Source organism: Leucopleurus acutus (genome assembly GCF_964270905.1).
Source record: "Leucopleurus acutus genome assembly, chromosome: 18".
Classification (NCBI taxonomy): domain Eukaryota; kingdom Metazoa; phylum Chordata; class Mammalia; order Artiodactyla; family Delphinidae; genus Leucopleurus; species Leucopleurus acutus.
The window spans coordinates 18316212-18343072 of NC_139160.1; the positions used below are offsets into that span (position 1 = coordinate 18316212).

At 36.1% G+C, this 26861-nt stretch overlaps 1 protein-coding gene across 5 annotated transcripts in view; it reads right to left on the reverse strand.

Annotated features, from left to right (window-relative positions):
* Positions 1–26861, reverse strand: part of FNDC3A (fibronectin type III domain containing 3A) — a 167390-nt gene that overhangs the window by 3418 nt on the left and 137111 nt on the right. For all 5 annotated transcript variants that reach the window (XM_082859634.1, XM_082859632.1, XM_082859633.1 and 2 more), the window contains 11 exons: positions 22355–22493; positions 21755–21823; positions 20800–20918; positions 19092–19197; positions 18829–19004; positions 17237–17350; positions 16368–16517; positions 15981–16264; positions 15664–15876; positions 12906–13072; positions 11378–11505 (listed from right to left, as the gene is read on the reverse strand). In XM_082859634.1, coding sequence (XP_082715760.1) covers positions 11378–11505; positions 12906–13072; positions 15664–15876; positions 15981–16264; positions 16368–16517; positions 17237–17350; positions 18829–19004; positions 19092–19197; positions 20800–20918; positions 21755–21823; positions 22355–22493 — 1665 coding nt within the window. The remainder of the gene's footprint in view (positions 1–11377; positions 11506–12905; positions 13073–15663; positions 15877–15980; positions 16265–16367; positions 16518–17236; positions 17351–18828; positions 19005–19091; positions 19198–20799; positions 20919–21754; positions 21824–22354; positions 22494–26861) is intronic.

Genomic DNA, 26861 nt, shown 5'->3' on the forward strand with positions numbered 1-26861 from the left:
AGCCTCAGTTGTATCTGTGTTGTAAATCTACATTTTTACATACTGGTTTGCTTCCAAAGGAGAAAGGTAAGATCTTTCCCTCATTTTTGTGTCTCCAGAATATAGCATATAATAGGTACTTAATGAAAGGCCACTAAATTAGTACTGTGTATACATCAAAATGTATATCAGAAGATACTGAGAAGATATATAAATGAACCTTTACTGAAAAAGTAAGCTTTAAGACAAATCTTAAAAAAATGCGGAATATGAGTTAGTTCTGCAGATGCATATGAGCATTTCAGGAAGTGAGAATGTAGAAATGATTTATGTCTCAGCGACAGTAAAAGGATGAACTTAAGTATATCAGAAGACTGTATTAGAAAGCAGTGTGAAACAGTATACATACAATGAAGTCAATTTAGTAAAAATAAAAAATATGTATTTGTCTTATGGGTATAATGGGTGATATTTATTTTTGTCTTTAAAATTTTCTTTACTTTCCATTTGTCTCCAAATGAGCGTGGTAATGTGATCAGGAAAAAAAACTCAACAAATGGCATGAGGGTGATAGGTGAAGAGATTGGACATTGAAAGGAGGAATATGTTAATACACTAGTTGGAAATTTAAGTTTAATTCTACAGGGGCCACTGTAGTGTGTGATATTTAAACTGTTTAAGGAATCCTGATCATAAGGCTGAGAGGGATTGAGGGAGTTGGGCAGGACAAGGGCTCTTGCTGAATTATGAGGCCCTGGTATAATTTTCATGGATCACTTAAAAAGTGACTTTTTATTTTAATAAAAGTTGGCAGGCAAAAAAAAAAAAAAATCTTCCAAGAGTTTAAAGCTTGGGGACCAAAATGATGTTAGTGTTTATGATCCTGACGAATGAGGAAGAAGTTGGAGAGGAGAGACTGGGAAGGAAGACGAGATCAAATTTTCAATTTTGTTTTAGATGTTGGGAAGATATCTAAACAGGGAGACATCCTATAGGTAACTGTAGACTCAGGACTGAAGAAAACAGATACATCTGCTAGAGCTGATTTTAAAAGTTTTATAGATCTAAGTGAAGCTATTCAAAGAGTCTCAAGCTCAAGATAGCTGGGTTAGGCCTTAGAATGAGAAATAAGAATTAAAATGAGTAACACCATTTCCACCACCCCCTTTCATATTGACAAGATAAATTCTGTGACCCTAATAAACAAGAGGGCAAGTAGAAACTCTAATAAATTCATAATGTTTTGGTCCATAGCTATTGCTCACAGATAGTATTACATACAATTAAAACAGAAGAAAAACTAAAATATCCCCTTTATATTTGCTATCAATAACTATCCATTTACTTAGGCAGAATGTGGCAAATATAAATTAATGCAGATTTGTAGTTAAGAGGATGGCAGGTAAGACATTAATGTTTTCACTTTCTTTGCATTTTAACTGAGAAATGCAAACTAAAACTTAAGCTTGGAAAGTCTGCATATCTAGCTGGCCAAGAACTTTGAAACAATATACCACCTGCAACAGAATTTACAGGAAACCTTTATAGAAAGCTTATCGAGTTTCATAAATTGGTATTTATCCTTACTTTAGCTTTGTGAATATATTTACAGCATGGAGAAAATAACAACTGTGGAATTGGGGCCAATAAGACTGAAATCACTATTTTACCTATTTATATCTACCTCTATATCTACATTCTAAAAATCTATTTGGTTGGTGAGATTAATTTACCAAGTACCCATACTAAAATTCAAGACAGTCCTTGTTGTTACCTTTTAAGGACAAGTATACATGTTTACTACCAAAGACAACCACTTTTGAAGCGTCATTATAGAGGAACAAATTCTGTTTATTTCTACTTTCTGTGTACATTACATATCCACAATCTGATCTTATAATGAGTAATAATACAGTCTGTATTATTTATAGAAATTAGTGTAAGACAATGATTTCAGCAATACATTACTATTAGACTGAATGCAGACTTACTCAAAACTTTCCTAAGATTTATTATAGATTTGACTGCATTTAAAAGTAATTACAGTTGACCCTTGGACAACACGGGTTTGAACTGTAAGCGTCCACTTATACACAGATTTTTTTTCAATAAGTACAATCTACACTACTACACAACCGGAGGCTGGCCAAATCCATGAATGTGGAACAGCGAACACGGAGGGCTGACTGTAAAGTTCTATGTGGTTTTTCCACTGCACTGGGGAAAAACCAGTGCTCCTAACCCTTGTGGTGTTCAAGGGTCAACTGTATTCATTAAGACAAATAATAAGGCATATGTTGTCATATAATTTGGCACATATGGTCACATAATGTGATCCTTTTGTAACTTATGAATGTATTATTGCAAATAATTATTTCCTAGTGATCAATAAATGAAGGGAACAGTAAAAACCCTCAAAAACAACTGAATATGGACAAATAACCACATAATTCGTCTCTACCATTCTTCCCCTCTATTATTGTCCAGGGAGTTGTAAGTGAACTTGGAGCTTTTAGAGCAATCTTTTTTTTGAATTTAATTTTTTTTTATACAGCAGGTTCTTATTAGTCATCAATTTTATACACATCAGTGTATACATATCAATCCCAATCGCCCAATTCAGCACACCACCATCCCCACCCGCCGCTGCTTTACCCCCTTGGTGTCCATACGTTTGTTCTCTACATCTATGTCTCAACTTCTGCCCTGCAAACCGGTTCACCTGTACCATTTTTCTAGGTTCCACATATATGCGTTAATATACGATATTTGTTTTTCTCTTTCTGACTTACTTCATTCTGTATGACAGTCTCTAGATTCATCCACATCTCTACAAATGACCCAGTTTCGTTCCTTTTTATGGCTGAGTAATATTCCATTGCATATATGTACCAAATCTTTATCCATTCGTCTGTCGATGGGCATTTAGGTTGCTCCCATGACCTGGCTATTGTAAATGGTGCTGCAATGAACATTGGGGTGCATGTGTCTTTTTGAACTATGGTTTTCTCTGGGTATATGCCCAGTAGTGGGATTGCTGGGTCATATGGTAGTTCTGTTTTTAGTTTTTTAAGGAACCTCCATACTGTTCTCCATAGTGGCTGTATCAGTTTACATTCCCACCAACAGTGCAAGAGGGTTCCCTTTTCTCCACACCCTCTCCAGCATTTCTTGCTTTGTAGGTTTTCTGATGATGCCCATTCTAACCAGTGTGAGGTGATACCTCATTGTAGTTTTGATTTGCATTTCTCTAATAATTAGTGATGTTGAGCACCTTCTCATGTGCTTCTTGGCCATCTGTATGCCTTCTTTGGAGAGATGTCCATTTAGGTCTTCTGCCCATATTAGGATTGGGTTGTTTTTTTAATATTGAGCTGCATGAGCTGTTTATATACTTTGGAGATTAATCCTTGGTCCAATGATTCGTTTGCAAACATTTTCTCCCATTCTGAGGGTTGTCTTTTTGTCTTGTTTATGGTTTTCTTTGCTGTGCAAAAGCTTTGAAGTTTCATTAGGTCCCATTTGTTTATTTTTAAATTTCCATTACTCTAGGAGGTGTATCAAAAAACATCTTGCTATGATTTATGTCAAAGAGTGTTCTTCCTATGTTTTCCTCTAAGAGTTTTATAGTGTCCATTCTTATATTCAGGTCTCGAATCCATTTTGAGTTTACGTCTGTGTATGGTGTGAGGGAGTGCTCTAATTACATTCTTTTACATGTAGCTGTCCAGTTTTCCCAGCACCACTTGTTGAAGAGACTGTCTTTTCTCCATTGTATATCCTTGCCTCCATTGTATATCCTTGCCTCCTTAGTCATAGATTAGTTGACCATAGGTGCGTGGGTTTATCTCTGGGCTTGCTATCTTGTTCCATTGATCTATATTTCTGTTTTTGTGCCAGTACCAATATTGTCTTGATTACTGTAGCTTCATAGTATAGTCTGAAGTCAGGGAGTCTGATTCCTCCAGCTCCATTTTTTTCCCTCAAGACTGCTTTGGCTATTCGGGGTCTTTTGTGTCTCCATACAAATTTTAAGATTTTTTGTTCTAGTTCTGTAAAAAGTGCCATTGGTAATTTGATAAGGATTGCATTGAATCTGTACATTGCTTTGGGTAATATAGTCATTTTCACAATATTGATTCTTCCAATCCAAGAACATGGTATATCTCTCCATCTGTTGGTATCATCTTTAATTTCTTTCAACAGTGTCTTATAGTTTTCTGAATACAGGTCTTTTGTCTCCCTAGGTAGGTTTATTCCTAGGTATTTTATTCTTTTTGTTGCAGTGGTAAATGGGAGTGCTTCCTTAATTTCTCTTTCAGATTTTTCATCATTAGTGTATAGGAATGCAAGAGATTTCTTTGCATTAATTTTGTATCCTGCTACTTTACCAAATTCATTGATTAGCTCTAGTAGTTTTCTGGTGGCATCTTTAGGATTCTCTATGTATAGTATCATGTCATCTGCAAACAGTGACAGTTTTACTTCTTCTTTTCCAATTTGTATTCCTGTTATTTCTTTTTCTTCTCTGATTGCCATGGCTAGGACTTCCAAAACTATGTTGAATGACAGTGGTGAGAGTGGACATCCTTGTCTTGTTCCTGATCTTAGAGGAAATGCTTTCAGTTTTTCACCATTGAGAATGATGTTTGCTGTGGGTTTGTCATATATGGCCTTTACTATGTTGAGATAGGTTCCCTCTATGCCCACCTTCTGGAGAGTTTTTATCATGAATGGGTATTGAATTCTGTCAAAAGCTTTTTCTGCATCTTTTGAGATGATCATATGGTTTTTATTCTTCAAATTAATATGGTGTATCACATTGACTGATTTGCGTATATTGAAGAATCCTTGCATCCCTGGGATAAATCCCACTTGATCATGCTGTATGATCCTTTTAATGTGTTGTTGGATTCTGTTTGCTAGCAGTTTGTTGAGGATTTTTGCGTGTATATTCATGAGCGATATTGGTCTGTAATTTTCTTTTTTTGTAGTATCTTTGTCTGCTTTTGGTATCAGGGTGACGGTGGCCTCACAGAATGCATCTGGGAGTGTTCCCTCCTCTGCAATTTTTTGGAAGAGTTTGAGAAGGATGGGTGTTAGCTCTTCTCTGAATGTTTGATAGAATTCACCTGTGAAGCCATCTGGGCCTGGACTTTAGTTTGTTGGAAGATTTTAATCACAGTTTCAATTCATTACTTGTGACTGGTCTGTTCATTTTCTATTTCTTCCTGGTTCAGTCTTGGAAGGTTATACCTGTCTAAGAATTTGTCCATTTCTTCCAGGTTGTCCACTTTGTTGGCATAGAGTTGTTTGTAGTAGTCTCTCAGGATGCTTTGTATTTCTGTGGTGTTTGTTGTAACTTCTCCTTTTCCATTTCTAATTTTATTGATTTGAGTCCTCTCCCTCTTTTTCTTGATGAGTCTGGCTAATGGTTTATCAATTCTGTTTATCTTCTCAAAGAAACAGCTTTTAATTTTATTGATCTTTGCTATTGTTTTCTTTGTTTCTATTTCATTTATTTTCTGCTGATGATTTCCTTCCTTCTGCTAACTTTGGGTTTTGTTTGTTCTTCTTTCTCTAGTTCCTTTAGATGTAAGGTTAGGTTGTTTATTTGAGATGTTTCTTGTTTCTTGAGGTAGGCTTGTATAGCTATAAATTTCTCTCTTCGAACTTCTTTTGCTGCATCCCATAGGTTTTGGATCCTGTGTTTTGTCATTTGTCTCTAGGTATTTTTTGATTTTCTCTGTGATTTCTTCAGTGATCTCTTGGTCATTTAGTAACGTACTGTTTAGCCTCCATATGTGTGTGTGTGTTTTATGTTTTTTCCCCCTGTAATTGATTTCTAATCTCATAGTGTTGTGGTCAGAAAAGATGCTTGACATGATTTCAATTTTCTTAAATTTACTGAGGCTTGATCTGTGACCCAAGATGTGACCTATCCTGGAGAATGTTCCGTGCACACTTGAGAAGAAAGTGTAATCTGTTTTTGGATGGGATGTCCTATAAATATCAATTAAATCTATCTGGTCTGTTGTGTCATTTACAGCTTGTGTTTCCTTATTTATTTTCTGTTTGGATGATCTGTCCATTGGTGTAAGTGAGGTGTTAAAGTCCCCCACTATTATTGTGTTACTGTCGATTTCCTCTTTTACGGCTGTTAGCAGTTGCCTTATGTATTCAGGTGATCCTATGTTGGGCACATATATATTTATAATTGTTATATCTTCTCCTTGGATTGATCCCTTGATCATTATGTAGTGTCATTCTTTATTTTAAAATCTATTTTATCTGATATGAGTATTGCTACTCCAGCTTTCTTTTGATTTCCATTTGCATGGAATATCTTTTTCCATCCCCTCACTTTCAGTGTGAATATGTCCCTAGGTCTGAAGTGGGTCTCTTGTAGACAGCATATATATGGGTCTTGTTTTTATATCCATTCAGCAAGCCTGTGTCCTCTGGTTGGAGCATTTAATCCATTCACGTTTAAGGTGATTATCGATATGTATGTTCCTATTACCATTTTCTTAATTGTTTTGGGTTTGTTTTTGTAGGTCCTTTTGTTCTTTTGTGTTTCCCACTTAGAGAAGTTCCTTTAGCATTCGTTGTAGGGCTGGTTTGGTGGTGCTGAATTCTCTTAGCTTTTGCTTGTCTGTAAAGCCTTTGATTTCTCCATCAAATCTGAATGAGATCCTTGCCCGGTAGAGTAATCTTGGTTGTAGGTTCTTCCCTTTCATCACTTTAAGTATATCATGCCACTCCCTTCTGGCTTGTAGAGTTTCTGCTGAGAAATCAGCTGTTAACCTTATGGGAGTTCCCTTGTATGTTATTTGTCATTTTTCCCTTGCTGCTGCTTATCCTGTATGGGACTTGCTGCGCTTCCTGGACTTGGGTGGCTATTTCCTTTCCCATGTTAGGGAAGTTTTCGACTATAATGTCTTCAAATATTTTCTCTGGTCCTTTATATCTCTCTCTTCTTCTTCTGGGACCCCTATAATGTGAATGTTGTTGTGTTTAATGTTGTCCCAGAGGTCTCTTAGGCTGTCTTCATTTCTTTTCATTCTTTTTTCTTTATTCTGTTCCATGGCAGTGAATCCACCATTTGGTCTTCCAGGTCACTTATCCGTTCTTCTGCCTCCGTTATTCTGCTGTTGATTCCTTCTAGTGTAGTTTTCATTTCAGTTATTGTGTTGTTCACCTACCTCTTTGTTTGTTCTTTAATTCTTCTAGATCTGTGTTAAACATTTCTTGCATCTTCTCGACCTTTGCCTCCATTCTTTTTCCGAGGTCCTGGATCATCTTCACTATCATTATTCTGAATTCTTTTTCTGGAAGGTTGCCTCTCTCCACTTCATTTAGTTGTTTTACTGGGGTTTTATCATGTTCCTTCATGTGGTACGTAGCACTCTGCCTTTTCATCTCATCTGTCTTTCTGTGAATGTGGTTTTTGTTCCATAGGCTCTGCAGTACTGTAGTTCTTCTTGTTTCTGCTGTCTGTCCTCTGGTGGATGAGGCTATCTCTAGAGCAATTCTGAAATTTATGGTGTTTAAGCACCACTTGGAACTTAAGAACAAAGAAACAAAACCAGCGAAAGAAAAACAGAATTGTGGGTTCCACTCCTAGACATTCAGATTTATTTGGTCTGCAGGCCACTCTGAGGAACAACTGTTTTTGAGAATCTCAAGTTCAGAAGTTTAAGAACGGAAGAAATTGTATAGAATCCAACAGGCCACTGTCCCAGCAACCGTTCTCCTACATTGCCAACAATACCCTAATTTTGGATGGGGTATCCAAAGTACAGTCCCTGTACTAGGAGAAGCTGGCGAGGCTTAAGTCCAGAGGTGGGCCCTGGCTGGCTTAAGCCCTGGCACAGTCACTGCTTCAGGGATGACTTTGTAACCTAAGTGCTATCTTTTCCCTGAATGTGAATAAGGAAGTGTAAGTTCCCCATGGCAGGCACTGAACACTGAGAGAAACTATGTCCCTGATGACTTCATTAAGCTCCTCGATCAACCTACCTACCTACCTACAGGCTTCTCCCTAAGAGGATTTATACTTTATAAGCCAATTTGAAATTTTTTTTAATTAATTTATTTTTTTAGTTATTTTTGGCTGCATTGGGTCTTTGTTGCTGCATGCAGGCTTTCTTTTTTCTAGCTGTGGCGAGTGGGGGCTACTCTTCCTTGCAGTGCGCAGGCCTCTCATTGTGGTGGCTTCTCTTGTTGCGGAGCATGGGCTCTAGGCGCGTGGGCTTCATTAGTTGTGGCATGTGGGCTCAGTAGTTGTGGCTCACGGACTCTAGAGCACAGGCTCAGTAGTTGTGGCACACAGGCTTAGTTGCTCTGCGGCATGTGGGATCTTCCCGGACCAGGGCTCGAACCTGTGTCCCGTGCATTGGCAGGCGGATTCTTAACTAGTGTGCCACCAGGGAAGCCCGTATAAGCCAATTTGTATTAATTTTTCTGGTACTTGTAACATTAATGAGCTTGGACACAAGAACTCTCTTAGGTACAGACTCCCAGATGGTGCTTATCCGCTTTGACAGTGGTTCTACTGTCCCCCAATATTTTCACTTCACCCTGTTATACCACTTGAAATGCTGCTTTTGGTTTAAAAGCACTTGCTTTAAAAAATGTATACACTTCTGGGAAGATTAAAGAGCCAGCAGACACTCAACTTTTGACATGAATTTTCCCAAGGAAAGAGTCTTTTTCCTAATGGCAATAAGGTCAGTTATACTGTGTATATGAGAATTATGATGTATGTGAGAGAGGGAGGCAAGAGTCAGAGGAAGAGTGTAATTTTAGAGAACAGGGCCAAGCCTTGGGGAGGTGCTGCAGAGCAGGGCACAGAGCAGCAAGAAGGCAGCAAGAGTTTGGTGAAAGCCACTGACTGATCAAAGAGGGATGAAGCAAGGGAAGAATGTAAAGAAATCAATATGTTTCTAAGTTTGGCCCAGGGTTGTAAGTACTGGCTGCTAGGCTAATTTGCTTCCAGGTCCCCAAACCCAGCAACACTACAGGTTAAACAGTTTTTAAATAGGCTAGCCTAGAAACTCAACCACCAACTTATAAATAATAATCCTCTTCTTAAAAACATCAACAGTTCCTACTGCTGTAGAATGAAGACCCACTGAGACTTGGCCTCCTCCACTACACACTCCAATCTTTTTTTTTTAAGCTTTATTTTTTATTAGTAATCTATTTTATATATATTAGTGTATATATGTCAATCCCAATCTCCCAGTTCATCCCACAAGCATACCCCCTGCTTTCCCCCACTGTACACACTCCATTCTTGAGCCTTACTCAAGTCATACTTGAGAGTTCATGGTTCCTCCTAAGCTCATCAACTCCCCAAATAGACTCCCTTTAATGATAATCCTTTTGGAAAACATTCCAAAGTCCAGCTGGAAAAAAAAAATCATTCCTTTTAATAAAGTATGTTTTATCTTTATTATGATCTTTTATTTGCTTACACAGAATGTCATGATTATGAAATTTCTGCTTGCTTGCTAACGTCTAATAAACAACTTTCTTGAAATCAGAACAGTAACATTAATAATGCAGCCCCCTCAAATTCTTCATATGTAGTATTTAATACATGTGTGTTGAATAGCAAGTCAATTTTAGGTAAAATATTAAAATCCCATGAATGAGATTGAACTCTTAAAAAATGACCTTTAAACTTCTGGAATACAACTTGCCAATAAATCATAAAATTTTATAAACATTTAAGAGATTTAGATGAGCATATATATGATGAAGTTCTAAGGAAATCAGTATTTTAAGTTTTACAGTATGCTTACAATCTAAAGTAAAATTGGTGATAGGGTTAATTTAGCTTTTAAGTTAAATTAGAATTAGCACTGCTGTTTCATGTAGTGATATGTTTATTAAAATTCATATACTACTCAAATGTGGGGTCCCTATTTCCTTTAAATATGTAATGAAATTACATTTTCTTTAATATTAATTTTGTTTCCTCCTTGGAAGGAAACCTACTTATCTATAAATCATATTCAAGTCTAATTATCATGTCAATTTGCAGATGGCTTAATAAAGAAAAACAATCACATGCCAAATTTAATCCAGCTCTTTGGGGCCTTTTGTAATTTTGGTTAAGAAATTATGCTTCCATATTTAGCAAAATTGAAAGGAAAAAATTATACCTTATTGAAAGGTAGTCTATTATTAATAGTTACAATAGCAGAAGAGTGAAATAAAACAGATGAATGATTTTTTAATAGTGAGAAAAGAAAATACAAAATAAGAAACTAAAATGAAAACAACCCAGCTTAAAAGCTCTCAAAATCAAGAAGAGTAACAGCAAAAAGGAAGAAGCAGATGAAATGCTTACAGAAATAAGGCTTTTGAGTTGCATAAAAACTTCTTTATAAAAGTCATAATGACACTGACAGCTGCCCACTTCATCGGCTATTCACTGTTTACCAGGAACCTATCTTTGAAATTTTACCTAGAGGAAGGTGATACTTCCTCTAGGCTTCCATAATAACTGTGTCAATTGTCATATTTACAACACTGCATTATAACTATGACTATTACTAACATTGTAAAAGCCTCTTCAATGTTGTCTCTGCATCTGTCCTCATCCTGCTCTGGTCACAATAATCTTGTGTCTGATCATGTGCCTACTCTGGTCAAAATCCTCCACTGGCTTCTCATTTTACATGGAGTAAAACTCAGAGTATGACCTATAATGCCCTACACGATCTCCATGCCTGCTCACAGACCCCCTACCATTAAAGCCCTGACTTCATTTATTATTCCTCCCTTTGCTCATGCCGCCCCAGCCATAGTGGCCTTCGTCTTGTACAGTAAATTTAACAAGCATGCTCCTGCCTCAGGGCCTTTACACCTACTGTTTCTGCTTCTTGAAACACTCTTCTCCCCATATTCACTTCCTTTGGGTCTCTGTTCAAATGTCACCTGACGGCCCTATATAAAATAGCACTAGCTGTCCCTCACCCTAGTACTCCCTAATCCTTTTATCCAGTTTTATTTTTTCTCTATTGTGCTTATCACTATCTAACATATGATATACTGATGTGTTTATCTGCTTTTAGAATCTCTTTTTCTACTAGAATGTAAGCTGCACGGAGGCAAGGACTTTTTGTTCACTTGTATCCTGAGTGCCTGGCACAGAGTTCAATAAATACCTGTCAAATGAACGAATACTCTGTTTAAGTGCAGGTCACATCCAAAAGATTTTGAATCCTGATATACTGTGTAGTTACTATTTTTTGGCACATAGTAAGCACTGAACAAATGTTTTTGAATTAGGAAGATAAAGGTAGTCAAATCCTGCATTGAAAATACATAAAAATGAAAAAGGTGAAAGTGTGTATCTATAGAATTATATTTTGGCACATACCTGTTTGAATTCTGAATCTTTTCCCACCATAACTTGAAGACTGTAAATAACTGGATCACCTTTCATTGGCTGTAAACACTCCCATGTAATTTCACAAACGTGATCATTTACCTTCTCTATTTTGGGGGCTGTAGAGAACAAATATAAATAAAATCTGCTCTACTTGATTTTTAACGTGGCACATCACACAGACACTTGTTTCAATCAAAATCAACAGACTTTAAAACATAGTTACAAACTTGAAATAAATATTAGTGAATTTTTGAAATTTTCAGAGAAACGGTCAATGGCTAACTCTTATCATCTCCAGGCCATACAATCTACAAGCACTCCAATGGCCAGACTGATTAAAAGATCTGTAAAGATAAGTACTATTTTCCCTGAGCTAAAAAAAGCCAATGGCAGTTCTACAACATCTTTTATGGTACTTCAAAGAGCATAACTAGAACATGAAATTTTATAATTTAAGAAATCTTCTAAGAGAATGAGTTGAAAAATACACCTAGCTGTCTGACCACATATATGACTGCCTCACTCAATAGTGGGGTACAAAGGTGTTAAAATCAGCAATCTTCTTAAGGTAAAGAGACACTAAACCAGATGAGGGAACAGAAAAATAACTCAGTGAAATCCATCAGCATTATTAGAAAGACTATTCAAAGAACAGTCTTGCTAACTATGCATCTGCTTAACAAATGATACATTCAAGTATATGATCCAGGACACTGTACCAGAAATCTTTGTAATTTGTCCTCAGAGGGTGAGGAATTTTAGTATTTTTTACTTTCCAGGGTCATTTTAAAGAACCCTGCTGAAATTAATTTTAAATATATAATATATACACAAATGTGTGTGTATATGTAAATTTGATTTAAAAATTCAAGTTAACTAAGTATTTATTCATGTTTTGCTAAACAGATGACCTGGCTCTCTCCCTGAAATCCGAATGAAAACAGCAATGACTCAAAACAACCAGAATTGTGATTTTTTTCTTTAAGTAACAATAGTGGAAACAGCAAACAACCCTATTAGAAAACGAGCCTACCTATTCAGTTTAGTACTTTTATGTTTATTAAAAAGATCAGTGACAAAAACCAGCACTTGTCTGATTATCAATATGCCAGATAAAATAGCTTTTATTATTATTAAGTGAAAGTCCCAGTAGGTAGGCTTGTCTAATTTCCTTTTTATAATTTAAATGTTGGACACATCCTGGATGATAATTTTCTTTTTTTTTTTTTTTGCGGTACACGGGCCTCTCACTGTTGTGGCCTCTCCTGTTGTGGAGCACAGGCTCCAGACACGCAGGCTCAGCGGCCATGGCTCACAGGCCCAGCCGCTCTGCGGCATGTGGGACCTTCCTGGACCGGGGCACGAACCTGTGTCCCCTGCATCAGCAGGTGGACTCTCAACCACTGCTCCACCAGGGAAGCCCCCTGGATGATAAATTTTAATAGTACAAAAGTACTTTATGAAAAGTGCATTTAATTTATTATTAAAGAAAATAACTTGAGGATGTATAACTTACCTTTCAGGGCAGCTGGGACAGATTTTGGAGTAGTGAAAATATATTCTTGGGAAAGAGGACCTTCCCCCGCTTCATTACAAGCTTGAATACAGAATTTATAAGATGTCGACTCATTAAGTCTTTGTACTTTGTATGTATGGCATGGACCTCTGTACAGGGATATAAACCTAAAATGGAAATGACTCCTATGAAAAATAAACCTTGACTACCTTATGAAAAACGTTTAAAAACCACTAAAAAAAAAAATACAGTTCAGACATTATTTAGGAGTAATAAGTTACTCCTAGGAGTAATAAGTTACTCCTAGAATTTAATGCCAGGAATGGTTTGTCACACAATAAATCTGTGTTTTTTCAGCAGATGATGAAAATCACAGAATTAGTAAATTTCCCAATTTGACATGGTTTCCTGAAAATTTATTGCTAAATTTTTCTCTTCAGGCTTCTGGTATAAGCTTTGTTTCTGACTGCTGTTTTTTAATGTTTACATTTTAAAGGATACTCAGTACATCACAATTTTCAATATAAATTATTTCTAACTAGAGTCATAGGCATACAATTTGTCACATAAAAAAGAGAATTCCCTTTCCCAGGCATAATTTTAATTGATTTGGTGAGGTTTTCTTAAGATTTACATAACAGTATGAGATAATATATAATTTCCCATAAATTATCCACTTGAACTGTTCAATGGAAAGTTTAACATCATATATGTTATCCGTATGCTGAATGTTCCCCAAATTTTTGATTGGCTATTTAAAAAATTTTTGGAAACTGAGGAATGAATAATGAATACTCTTATAGTTCTAACAGTCTGAAAACTGTAGTTAGATTAAAAATGAAGAAATATTTAATAATCTTTAGTAAGAGTATTTCCAAGAAGCAGTAATTAGATAAGCCTTGCCTTTTGAATCTCCAATTTTTTTTTTTTAATGACAGGAAAACAACCAGTGGCAAAACCACTGTCGAAAAAAGGTGAACGATGATAAAACCTGTGGTCAGGGAACAGCTGAGGTAGCATTCTGACATGATCCCACAGCAAGTGTAAAGAGTTGTGAAAAGTCAAAAGAAAGTAACTAAAGATATTAAATTGATTTAGTGCATTAAGTTTATATGGTAAATTTACAGTATCATAAAACGTTTTAATTTATTTATTTTCCACAGCCAAAGACCATACCCCATACCCTACAACAATTCTCTAGATGCTAGCTAAATATTAATTACGGCTAAAATTCTAAAATAAGAATATAAACTAATATAATCTATACTTAATAGAATCTTTGTTCTATTATCTTTCAACCAAACACCAATTAAACCTGTTTCCAGTAAACCTTCTTGCACTACCCCAAATGTAAATGCTAGAAAGGGGATAAAAATAAAGAATTAATTAACCTAACAGTAACAACATATATTAAAGATAAATGGCTATACCAAAAACCTGTGGCAAGGCAAAGAATTTCCTTCCAGAGATAAGGCTACAAACAGTACATAAAATTCTGCCAAGAACAAAGGCGAACATTCATAGAGGCACATATTTCAGGAAATGATCAATACTATTTGCTCTGTGTAATGCTCTTACTGTTGATACAGTATGTTTAATTCTGTATGCTATTTTAAATGTGTAAGTACTTCTGATAGAGAGTACTTATATACAAGTACCTTGAATATTCCATTATTGAATACTTGGCTAAGATACAAACCCAACACAAAAAACAAAGTAATCTTGGGAAATACTGTCCCTGGTACTCTGAATCTATCAGACATACAAATTATTTCTAATAAACTAGTGAAAAAGCAAACAAATAAAAAAGAAAAACCAACAAAAAAACCCACCAAATTCTTAAAAGATTAGAGTAACGACTGTGAAAGATATATGGCATTGTTTATTTTGGATATAATAATAAATTACCCAGACTGGAATTTGAATAATTTACACCACACTTATTTTGAGTAACACTATAATTCAAATGCATGATTTAGTGGGGTAAAATATGGCATGGATGTAACGAGACTGTAAAGGATGGTAGCACAGAGAAGAACCTGAGTAGCCAGGGGACTGGACTATTTATTCAGAGTCTAAGATCTGATGGTGAGGAAGTAAACTACTGCATTCACTTAGTGTGCAGGCCCTGTGAGGGTGTGGAGGAGGGTGAGATATAATCCCTGCCTTCAAGGATCTCAAAGGCCTTAAGCCAATCAATGATTTACTGTAAAAACTGCCTCTTGCTGGAAATAAGCACTGAAGAGATTATTTTCCAGCACAGATTACGTTTCTTTTACTAGCTTGAAGAGAGGAAATGGGTTAGAGATGAGAGCCAAATAATAGTTCCCCTAATTTTTTCTCTCTTGCATCACCCTCCCAATTATAAACAGAAAATCTTCATTATGTCTTCTGATGTTTCAAAAATGGCATACTTAAAAATTATTTATGAGACTTCTAACTCTGTTTTTTTTTTTTTTTTTTTTTTGCGGTACGCGGGCCTCTCACTGTTGTGGCCTCTCCCGTTGCAGAGCACAGGCTCCTGACGCGCAGGCTCAGCGGCCATGGCTCACGGGCCCAGCCGCTCCGCGGCATGTGGGATCTTCCCGGACCAGGGCACGAACCCGTGTCCCCTGCATCGGCAGGCGGACTCTCAACCACTGCGCCACCAGGGAAGCCCTAACTCTGTTTTTTAAAACTTAATTTATTTCTATTGTTAAAAAAATTTATGTACTTAAGACCTGAGAAACTATATAAAGAAGCAATTAGAAACACCTACCTTCCATTCTTATCCTCCATCTGAAGGTGGTACTGAACAGAATCTGTCGACAATGTCTTTGGGGTTCCTTCTCCCCACTTCAGTTTAAGGTTCTGGTGGCTGAAGGCAACACATTCCAGACGAGGTGGATCAGGAGGGAGGGGTTTAGTTTTTAATTTTATCATGTGGCTGAAAGGACCAGCTCCAAGGCTATTCAAGGCTTGAATTCGTATTCTAAGTGCCATATTAAAAAAAAAAGAAAAAGTTTAGTTTATGATTATTCTATTTAAAGTGTCCCTCTGGTCTAGGCAAAAATTAACATAGTTTTTACTGTGTACCTGTATGTTGTATCTGGTTGCAAATTGTCTAGAATGTAGCTTGTAACCTTTCCCACAGTCAAGGGCTGTTTATCTCCAAAGTCTATGCTGTAGGCAAGGATTTCTGAACCATGATCACAAGGCTTTTCCCAGCTTACTGCAAGGCATGTAGACGGTGAATAATTGGGATTTTCTATATCATCATCACTTACTTCTTGAAGATAAGTCACAATACCAGGAACTGATGGTGGAGTCACACAGGCTACTACTTCACTGAACGGGCCTGCACCCACAATACTCAGAGCCTACAAATTAACAGAGCCCAAAAGGTAAAGACGCGATCATGAAAATGCTCACAAGACGCAAAACTCTGGATAGAGTAAGTGACAAGGCCCTGACCGCCTTTACCTGGACTCTGCAATAATAGGTAGTTGCTGGTGAAAGTCCTTTTAATTCATAACTGAGACCGGGCCCATAGTAACATATCTGCATACTTCCTTCAACTCCTCCCCACTCCAATCGATATTCAGTGACATCAGTTCCATTACTCAAAGGGACCTTTAAATTAAGAAGAGGATAAACGTCTTAAGTCCTGACATGATTAAATAGCTTTGGGCAAAAATGTTCTTTACCTGAGCATATAAAAAACTGAATTGTTTTTGGATTTTTAAAAAATGTTTAACAGAATTTAAACTGTTCAATATTACATTTTTATTCATTAAGGCCACCTGAATTTAAGATTTGTCAAAAAGTATAACTTTGTTTTCAATTAGAAGTAGAAATATCACTGAAACACTTTAGAAAGAGTACTTTAATGTAAATATACTTCAAAACAATTCTATTAAGTAATATAAATGTTAAATCGTACAAGGACATTTTCTTTGTTAAATTTCAAAGGAAAATGAAAATGTAATTATCATTATTGATTATTACTATATGCAATAAATATACTAGAGATAAACATAAGAGAAATAGTATTATAGTAATTTCTATGAATGTTTGCTCTGAACATTAAGCTCACCGTGGCTAAATATCTCAGTACCGAGACAAAGCCTTTGATAAAATACAAAGCACATCACAAACAAGAATCTAAATACTTGTAATGTAAATATACCTTATTTAAATGCTTCAAAGAGAAAAAAGAATTCACTTTTTACCAAGTGAATTTAACTAGGACTTACTCTTTGTATAATTTATGGAGATGAATGCACAGTGTCTTTATTCTTTTATATAAACTGTTTCAATCACTTAAATATAAGTCAAGGAAATTACAATACCTCCCAATTCACTTGTGCACAAGTTGCAGATCTCCATGTAACTTGAGGGGGCTTGCACTGATCTGGTGGTCCAGGGGCTGTAGTAATATCACATTTTTCTGAAAATGGTCCAAACTAGAAAAACAAATATTAACTAGTGTTTTCATTTTTCACCTACCAACTGCACAGCTCTCCATAAATATTCACAAAAAATCAAATTCATCATCCCTTTCCTTTAAGACTAATTGGACATAAAATTCTAAAAGAAATCACAGAAAGTAAAGATTTAATTAATGATCATGGAAGTAAATATGTGGGGTGTTTTAAAGTTTCATTTACTATAGTTTCTTCACTTGCCCCTATTACTTCATGAATTGGTTTTTGTAAAAAGGGCGGGGCATTCAGCAATTGGGCTGGTCAAATAAATAAGAAAAAATTCTGTGAAGGGTGAAGAAATGGATACCAATTAAAGGCATGAGAGGTGATGGGCATAAATTATATCTTAAAATTTAGAATAGCTTTAGTAGGGTGTAAAAATTAAATTCTCTGGAAATACAGAGAACAAATATTTACTTAAGATGATTTTGACAGGTTATTACAAACCTGAAAATATAGGTTAAAGACACTAGCACTAAAGATGTTAATCCCAGTGTACTGCAGCCTTGAGGGGCTGACAAGATCATGACTTCAGAAAGGAAGGAATGACGTACGCATTCCTTGGTTGGAATACCAACCAAGTATATAAAACTGGCATGTAAGAAATTTAAAAGTAAGTAAGTTTACAGATATAATGAACTCAGTTGGAGAATGAGACATAAAACAGCACAGTTTACTAAAATCTGAAATAATGGGGAGAGACTTGTCAGTTTAACTTTATGAAATTTTATACTGTAGTTTAAAGAAACACAGTGCTAACTCAGTTAAAGTAAGAAATCACTGCTTTGTCCTTAGAGAAGTTTTAATTCAGAGGGACGGTAGGTGTCACAGTTGGGTGGAAAGGGCGCTGGCTCTGGGGTCTGAGGAAGTGGCTGGCCTCCACCACTTCTTCGTCTGTGTGACTGCTGGGGCAGCTATTAGCTTTTCTGAGCCCCAGCTTCCTCAGCAGTAAAATGGAGACATCACCTGCTTTGTCCATTTTATGGAGTTGTACATACATAATATTTTTTTAAAAAAACCCACACAAAACCAGAATGCTTAGAATGTAAGTTTTCTCCTTTAGGCAAAAAATGAATCACAACTAGTTGCAAACTGAAAGTAAATGCCGCATTTAACCAGCCTCAAAACACTTAATAACTCTAAGTATTTCATCTTATGATCATGTTTCTACTCTTTTCACAAAGTAAACCCTATTAGCACTGCCTGAAAGGCAAGCTTTAGCTTAGCTAAAGTCCAAAGTGTCACATAGTGTAAGTGGGGTTTGAAAATACTGAGATTCTATAACAATTAAGTTATGGTATACACTGACTTCTCTCTTATTTATCAACAGAGGCTTATTAAAAATTGTAAAATTTGGAGTTGCATGTTGAAAGCAAAATGGTCAAATAATGGGTACAATGACGTATGTTATATGAAATACCACTGTGATTATAATTCAGTCAGCTCCGTCTTCGTACCCCCATTTTGTTAGCTGCACGCAGTCTGAAGCTGTAAGTCTTTCCAGGAAGAAGGCTGCTCACTGTACATTCCACTTCAGAACCTTGGTAAACTTCTCTGGGTTCATCTCTTTCTACAGGAGACATTTCCACACCATAGCAAGAAATGGGTGATCCACCATTGACCAAAGGGGGTCCTAAAGGTGGAAAGATTCATGCAATTTAGCAAGAGGAATATATTTAATACTAACTTAATTATAATTTATTACCAAAGTGAAAATTACCCCATCGTAACTGTATTTCTTTTGCTTTGGGTCTACCCTGTAATCTGGGAGGGAGGCATGGGCCAGGAGGCACAGCTGGAGTCTGCACAAGTAAAGATTCAGATACCTGCCAAAACAAAAGCAAAAACAAAACGAAAATGCCCCAAGCCAAATAATCAGACTGCTTTTGTTAGAGGAAAATAAGACAAACACAAAGATTGCACCAATAATTTGAAACTGTACTTGACTATCAACAGAAAAGGAATAAAGTTCTGAATAAAATCAAACCCAATTAAATCATTAAAACTCAAATTTTACACAGGCAAATAAAATAGACATGTATTATGTGACTACTAGATACAAAGAAAGTTACCGGAACCCCCCCGCCCCAAAAAAAACCTCTCTTTTCTTCTTTCCATAATTAAAAAAACAACAAAAAAACCCCTCCATATAACCTAATGGACATTATTTTTGATCATGTCCAAATGGCTCTACAAACCTCTTCTAAAAAAGGATGTTTTAACATTCTGTAAACGCTATCTGCTCTGTTTTCAGGAGGTTTAGACTATTTTGTCCACCTGACTGTATTTTTAACCTAAACATTAATTTATTTATTATTTAAAAAAAAATCTTTCCTTCTTTCTTTCACCCTAAAAATAATTTAAAAATCAGGTAAGTCTTCCCAAGTATTTGGCATCTTTCCAGGTATTTGGTATTACTTTTAATTTCTATGCTATTAAAAAAAATCTTTTAGTTTTATTTTAAAAAACTTTCTCTTAAAAACACTGACACAAACTCAGTGCCATATTCATTATCTGCACTGTATTAAGGTTTACACTTAAACTTATTCCAAACATAAATAAAATATTTGGTCATCACCTTATTCAGAAAGGCATTCATATAAGAATACTATAGATGCTATATTAGAAAGATAGGTGTTTTTTTGCTGGGGGGGAGGGGAGTGGGGGTTTGCATTTATTTTAAACCTAGGAAGATTTTCTTATTAAAGAAAATGAAGCAATTGGATCCAAAGCCTGTTGGGCAGGACTTGCAACTCAGTTTCACAGTACTCTCATTTTCAACAAAATGCTTATAATTCATTAAAAAACCCTACTTTCATTGCATTAAATCCCATTTGAAAAATAATAACAATTATGAATGCTCCAAGAAACATTCTTGGTTGAATTCATTAAAAAACAAAAAAATCACTTCTATTAAAAAACATACTTCTCCAGAACATTACAAATGTCTCATATATAATCAATGGCACATATAAGTCCATTTTGGTTTTGGGGTCTCTAATAAGTGAAATAATTGTGAAACTTTTCTGAAATAAGTGGATATTTAGAATTTGTATTTAAACAGTAAATGGTATTTTATGGTTTGTCCTGATACACATAATTTACGGTACACTAAATAAACCTACGATTATTTTGTTTCTATTTTCGTTAGGGTTATTATTGAGCATCATCTTAAAATTTATCTTTATAAAATTGTCTGCAATGTTTTCATATATTTATTCTCCCAAAGCTAAACAGCAACCAGACAATAGATATTCACTGAATTTTGACCATAAACTAAGTACTATATGTATTAGAATAGTGTGGTCACTATAAATTTAACCACCTACGTTATACATTTATGATTTATTTCAATAATTGAGGTGGCATCTGATGATCTCATCTCATTTGACCAAACTTGGAAAAAAAAATCTGCATGTAAGTATTACCGCACTCTGTCCTCCATCACTGATGCAGTAAACTCGAAAACGATAGAAACAGCCTGGATTCAGTCGATCGCAAAGATGTTCCCTAGTAGCTCCACTGTATATCATATCCCACTTGTTTCCTGTAAGGTGAAGAATTATGTTCAATCAGCTACCAGGTAATGTTTAACATTTTGGTATCATAGACACAGCAGGTATCCTAGCTTCACTAGGTAAGTGTTTATGTAATTTGTCAGAAACAATTTAAGCCTGTTTTGAGTTTCCTGGAAATGATCCAATTTTCTTTATGTGTGCAGCTTCCTAGACAAATTTGCATGGCTTTGTTGAAGTGAAATATCTCTGTAACTCTGTACAGACTTTGGCTTAGATTGATAATTTACTTTTAATTAAACATTTTAAATGTGTTTACTGGGCCGGTAATAACATTATAACACACAAAGAATAGAAAGAACCAATACCATAGGAAGTTTAGTCTTAATTAAAAGACATCCTTATTTTTTGCAAGGAAATAGGCCATTTGATAGAAATAAAGATTGTTAAATGTGTGATTCAAGAATAAATTTTACTAGGCAAAGAATTTATTACTAAAACTAGTATAATGTAAGTTAAGTTTTAGAAGATGGTTTTTCTGATACATCTGGGTATAAATCTAACTGAGTAAGCTAACCTTCATAAGACTTTAGGTATACTGGAACTGAGTAGTGCAAACAAAGGAGGGAAAAAAATAAGAAAATAATATAGCTATACAGCAGCCTTGCATTTGAGTCACTGTATTTCTGGAGATTACAACTTAAAGTGGGTCATAATAGACAAAATCTTAAATGCTACAAACAAAGGAAAAAATCAAGAGGAAAAAAAAGAGATTATACAACATTTAAAATCATGAAGAGTAAAGGTAGACTGGTATAAATATCAATTTTTAATAGAATAAATATCAATTTTTAATAGATATTCTTACCATTAGAACCTTCTGCCATCTCTACTACATATTTATTGATGGCTGCCCCTCCATTGTCTTTTGGTGGGTCTATCCAAAGAAGCAAAAGTGTTATTAGGTAGAGTATACACAATTAAAAAAATCACATAAACTCATAATAGACAGAATACCAAACTCAGGGTTGCTCTAAAAGAAAGAAGAATCACCTGCAATGATTTTTTAAAAAGTTAACTCCAGCATCTCATTTACTCTCATTTTTGCATAAGGTAGTACATAAGCAGGTGCTCAATTAATTTTTGTTTTAAATGAATAAGTGATTTTAATTTCTCGTGAAAACCAGGATGACAAGAAACTGTAGCTACAAGTTCAGTAATCTTTCATTTCACACATTGCTGCCCCTGCTCAAAGTTCTACAGTGGACCCCAAGTTCTTCCTCCATCAAATCTGAACTTAGTATGTGTGACTACAAAGCCATTCTCAAACAGTAAATGAGTCTCACATTTCTTACTGAACTTACTTGAGCTAACAAATTTATTCAAGTATCTTAAGAATGATCTAAATATTCAAATCATTTTAATCAAATATAAAGGTAATGATATACAAGTATGCATAATATCTTACCCCAAGTTATTTTAAAACTATGTGAATGTATCTTTCCTTTAACTGAGGGCTTTACAGGTACTCCCGGTTTATCAGGGCATGTAGTAAATTCAACTACTTCACTTGGATTACTTTTACCTTCTGAGTTATAAGCAATAACCTATGATGAGAACACAAAGACATAAAATAATTAATGTTTGATACCTAATGATATTGGCTTAACGAACAAAAGTGATGAGAGACAACTAGGCTCAGTCAAATGATTTATGTGAGAATTGCTTGTCTTCAAAAGGGACTCAGCATTAAAAACAAAAAGGGATCCATCTACGTCTCTATATACACTAATATGTATAAAATAGATAACTAATGAGAACCTGCTGTATAGCACAGGGAACACCAATTTGCTGTACAGTAGAAACTAACACAATATTGTAAAACAACTATACCCCAATTTAAAAAATAAATAAAAACAAAAACAAAAAAAAGGGACTTAGCATATATGAAGAAAATTCAGGTATAAAATAATCCCCTTTTAGAATCAGTCTTGAAAATACAAGTATAAGTCTAACATTTTGATACTAAACAAGAGTCATCACTGGAACAAGCTATAATCTGGTGATACTTGATGGGCTTTAGGCTTGCTTTAACTTATTCTTTTATTATTCTTCAGGGGTTTAAAAAAATGCCCACAAATTCTCTGAATTTCCTCTCTTTAAAGGTAAAGGTTAATTCCTCTTCCCTTGAACTGTACTTAATGACTTGCTTCTGACAAACAATGTAGAAGAAATGACGGTATGTGTAGCTTCCCTATGGAGAAGCCCATGTGGTGAGGAACTAAAACCTCTGACCAAGAGACAGCAAGGAGCTGAGGACTCCTGGCAAAAAGTTCACTTGAGTGAACTTGAAAGCACATCCTCCAGCCATAGTCAAGCCTTCAGAGGACTGCAGCCCCACATGACATCTTGACTGCAACCTCATACAAACCCTGCATCAGAACCATCCAGCCAGGCTTGTCCTGAATTCCTGACCCACAGAAACTGTGGGCTAAATAAATGTTCATTTTTTCAAGCTAAGTTGTGCAACAATAGATAAATATAATTCATATTTATAATAATTTACTTATTCAATATAATTATATTTTTCACTTCAGAAATTTAATTACATATATATTTTAAAATTCTTATTTATTTTACTTATTTTTGATCGCATTGGGTCTTGGTTGCTGCGCATGGGCTTTCTCTAGTTGCGGCAGGCGGGGGCTACACTTCGTTGAGGTGTGCAGGCTTCTCATTGCGGTGGCTTCTCTAGTTGAAGAGCACGGGCTCAGAGCACACAGGCTCAGTAGCTGTGGCTCACGGGCTCTAGAGCGCAGGCTCAGTAGCTGTGGCACACGGACTTAGCTTCTCCGCGGCATGTGGGATCTTCCCAGAGCAGGGCTCGAACCCGTGTCCCCTGCATTGGCAGGCGGATTCTTAACCACTGAGCCACCAGGAAAGCCCTATGTTTATATTTTTACCTATTTCTTCTACTGAACTTAAAGTTCCTCAAGTCCAATATCAAACTTGATATGATTTTTTCTCCAAACCTGCTCCATCTCTGTTCTTCCCCATCAGTAATAAGCACTACTACCATTTACCTAGTTACTCAAGCCAAAAATCTAGAAGGATCTTTGATCCTTTCTCTAAACTTATTTGTTGAATCTATTAGTAAATCCTGTACTCTACCTCCACTTCTCTGTTTTCTATACCTACCACAACCTTAGTTAAAGCCTCCTTTATTTGATGTTTGCTGAATGACTGTAACATACTACTAATTAGTTTCTCAGCTTCCATTCCTTTCCTTAACCTCATCTATTCTCTACATGGCAGCCAGAGGGACTTTATCACTTCTCAGCTTCATGGCTTCTCATTTTACCAGAATAAAATCTAAATTCTTATCTACAAAGCCCTATGTGATTCCACCCGACTACCTCCACTCGAAAGGTTCGAGTCTTTTACGTTAGCAGTTATTTCCTTTGCCTGGAATGTTCTTTTTAATCTTGACATGCCACCTCCTTCTTGTTATTCAGATCTGTTTAAATGTCATTTCCAGAACTTCCTCGACTACCCAGTCATTCTGTCAACTCACCCTATTTTAGTTAACTTGCATAGCATTTATCACTATCTAATGTTTGTTTGCTTGTTTGTCGTCTATTCCTTCCACTAGGATATTAGCTGTTTTGATCACTGTTGAATTCTTATTGTTTAGAAGAGCGCTTATCATAGAGCAGATGCTCAATAATTACTGGCAGAATGAATGAGCCATAGGTGAGGACCACTATGACGTGACACTACAGACGAGGATCTAAATAAAATCTATTACCCCAAATAACTCATGCAACCCATGAGAACTCAGTAAAATTTAGTGCAGTTGTTCAGTTTTGCTCAGGCTTCCTCATCAGTCCTCCCACATATTCAGATAGAATTTCAGGATGTTTTCTCACTCTGCTGCTTTACAAATTAGACTTCAAAGGGGGTCAAAACACTTTCAACATAGTACAGTGTTTACTTAAACCTCACAACTAGAGGAAGATTTTTTTAAAAAACTGAAGTATAGTTGATGTATAAGTTACAGGGTGTACAGTATAGTGATTCACAATTTTTTAAAGTTATACTCCATTTATAGTTATTATAAAATATTTTCTATATTCCCTGTATTGTACAATGTCTTTTTAAAAAAAGAAATTTATTTATTTATTTATGGCTGTGTTGGGTCCTTGTTGCTGCGCACGGGCTTTCTCTAGTTGCAGCGAATGGGGGCTACTCTTTCTTGCGGTGCACGGGCTTCTCATTGTGGTGGCTTTTCTTTGTTGCGGAGCACAGGCTCTAGGCGTGCAGGCTTCAGTAGTTGTGGCTCACGGGCTACAGAGCACAGGCTCAGTAGTTACGGCGCACGGGCTTAGTTGCTCTGCGGCATGTGGGATCTTCCTGGACCAGGGCTCGAATCCGTGTCCTCTGCATTGGCAGGTGGATTCTTAACCGCTGCACCACCAAGGAAGTCCCAATGTCTTTTTTTAAAAAACTTCTAATTTTATATTGGAGTTTAGCCAATTAACAATGTTATGATAGTTTCAGGTGCACAGCAAAGAGACTCAGCCATATATATATACATACATGTATCCATTCTCCCCCAAACTCCCCTCCTATCCAGTCTGCCACATAACATTGAGCAGAGTTCCCTGTGCTATACAGTAGGTCCTTGTTGGTTATCCATTTTAAATATGGCAACGTTGTACAGTATGTCTTTATACTTATTTTTTTATACCTAGTAGTTTGTACCTCTTAGTCCCCTACCCCTACAGTGCCCCCTCCAGAGGAAGCTCTTATTTTTAAATTATATACTTAATAAAATCTTTGGCTGCACCATGCCGCATGCGGGCTCTTAGTTCCCCGACCAGGGATCAAACCCGCACCCCCCAGCCGCCAGGGAAGTCTGAGGAAGCTTTTAAAGTAAAAGCAGACTCCATAAAAACCATAAGGTCCACTAATTATGTTTTTAAAGCTATATATGTCAGCACTGCCTTTTACTTCAGTTAGCCAGTAAGGTATAAAACCGTATTTTCCCCCAAATTTTACGAATAATCAAAGCATTCATTTATTGTCCACCACAGAGGGAGCACTGTAACTCTAGGTGTGGTGCACTTTTTACCTTCAGAGTTTAGAATCTTTGTGCAGATTCTATGCAGACAGGCAATATGCATATCAAAAGAATTACGCAACAGAAGAAAGATTACTATGGCCTAAAATGGTCCAGAAAGGCTCTGAAAAAGCAAATGAAAGTGATAACTGGGTTTTCACAGACAACAGCAGTGAAAAGGGGAAGATTGGGTAAGAGAGAATAGAAAGATGTGAGTACAGGAGCAGAAGGGAATAATAAATAGTGAGCTCTGCTCAGGGAAGGATGAGTATTCAGTGTGGTGAGGGAGCCAGTTCAAGTAAGAAGTGAAAGGCAGTGCAGTTAAAAAACTGAATGGGTTGGAATATAAAGAACCTTACAGCAAATTAAGGAAATTACATTTTGGAGGCAAAGCTGTGTTTCAGATAGATTAGGTATAAAATACAACTTGGATTAGAAGGTGAGCAATCAGCTTGAAAGTGATCCAGAACAGGTTTGGAGATTTAGTCCTCTTTAGGGCAGAAATGACAGCTCGCATACGGCAGAGAGACGATACATCCAAGGCAGAAAGGGATATTCCAGGTAGAACTGAGGACTAAACTTGGGCCACACTTAGATAGGGCAGAGGAGAAAGGGAGACGTCATAAAATGACAACAGACAAGATGAGAAAGAAGAGGGAACGTGACTCTGTACTGTCATAGATGCTGATGTATGAGCAAATTTCAAGGATGGAAGATAAGTGAAATTGATGGACCCAGATACTGTTTTGATTTCTCTTCACCTGTGAGAAGGCCTCAAAAACAAGTAACAAGCTGAAGTAAAGGTATCTGAGGGTTCTCAGCTCAAGGTACTCAGACCCTGACTTTTAGAAGC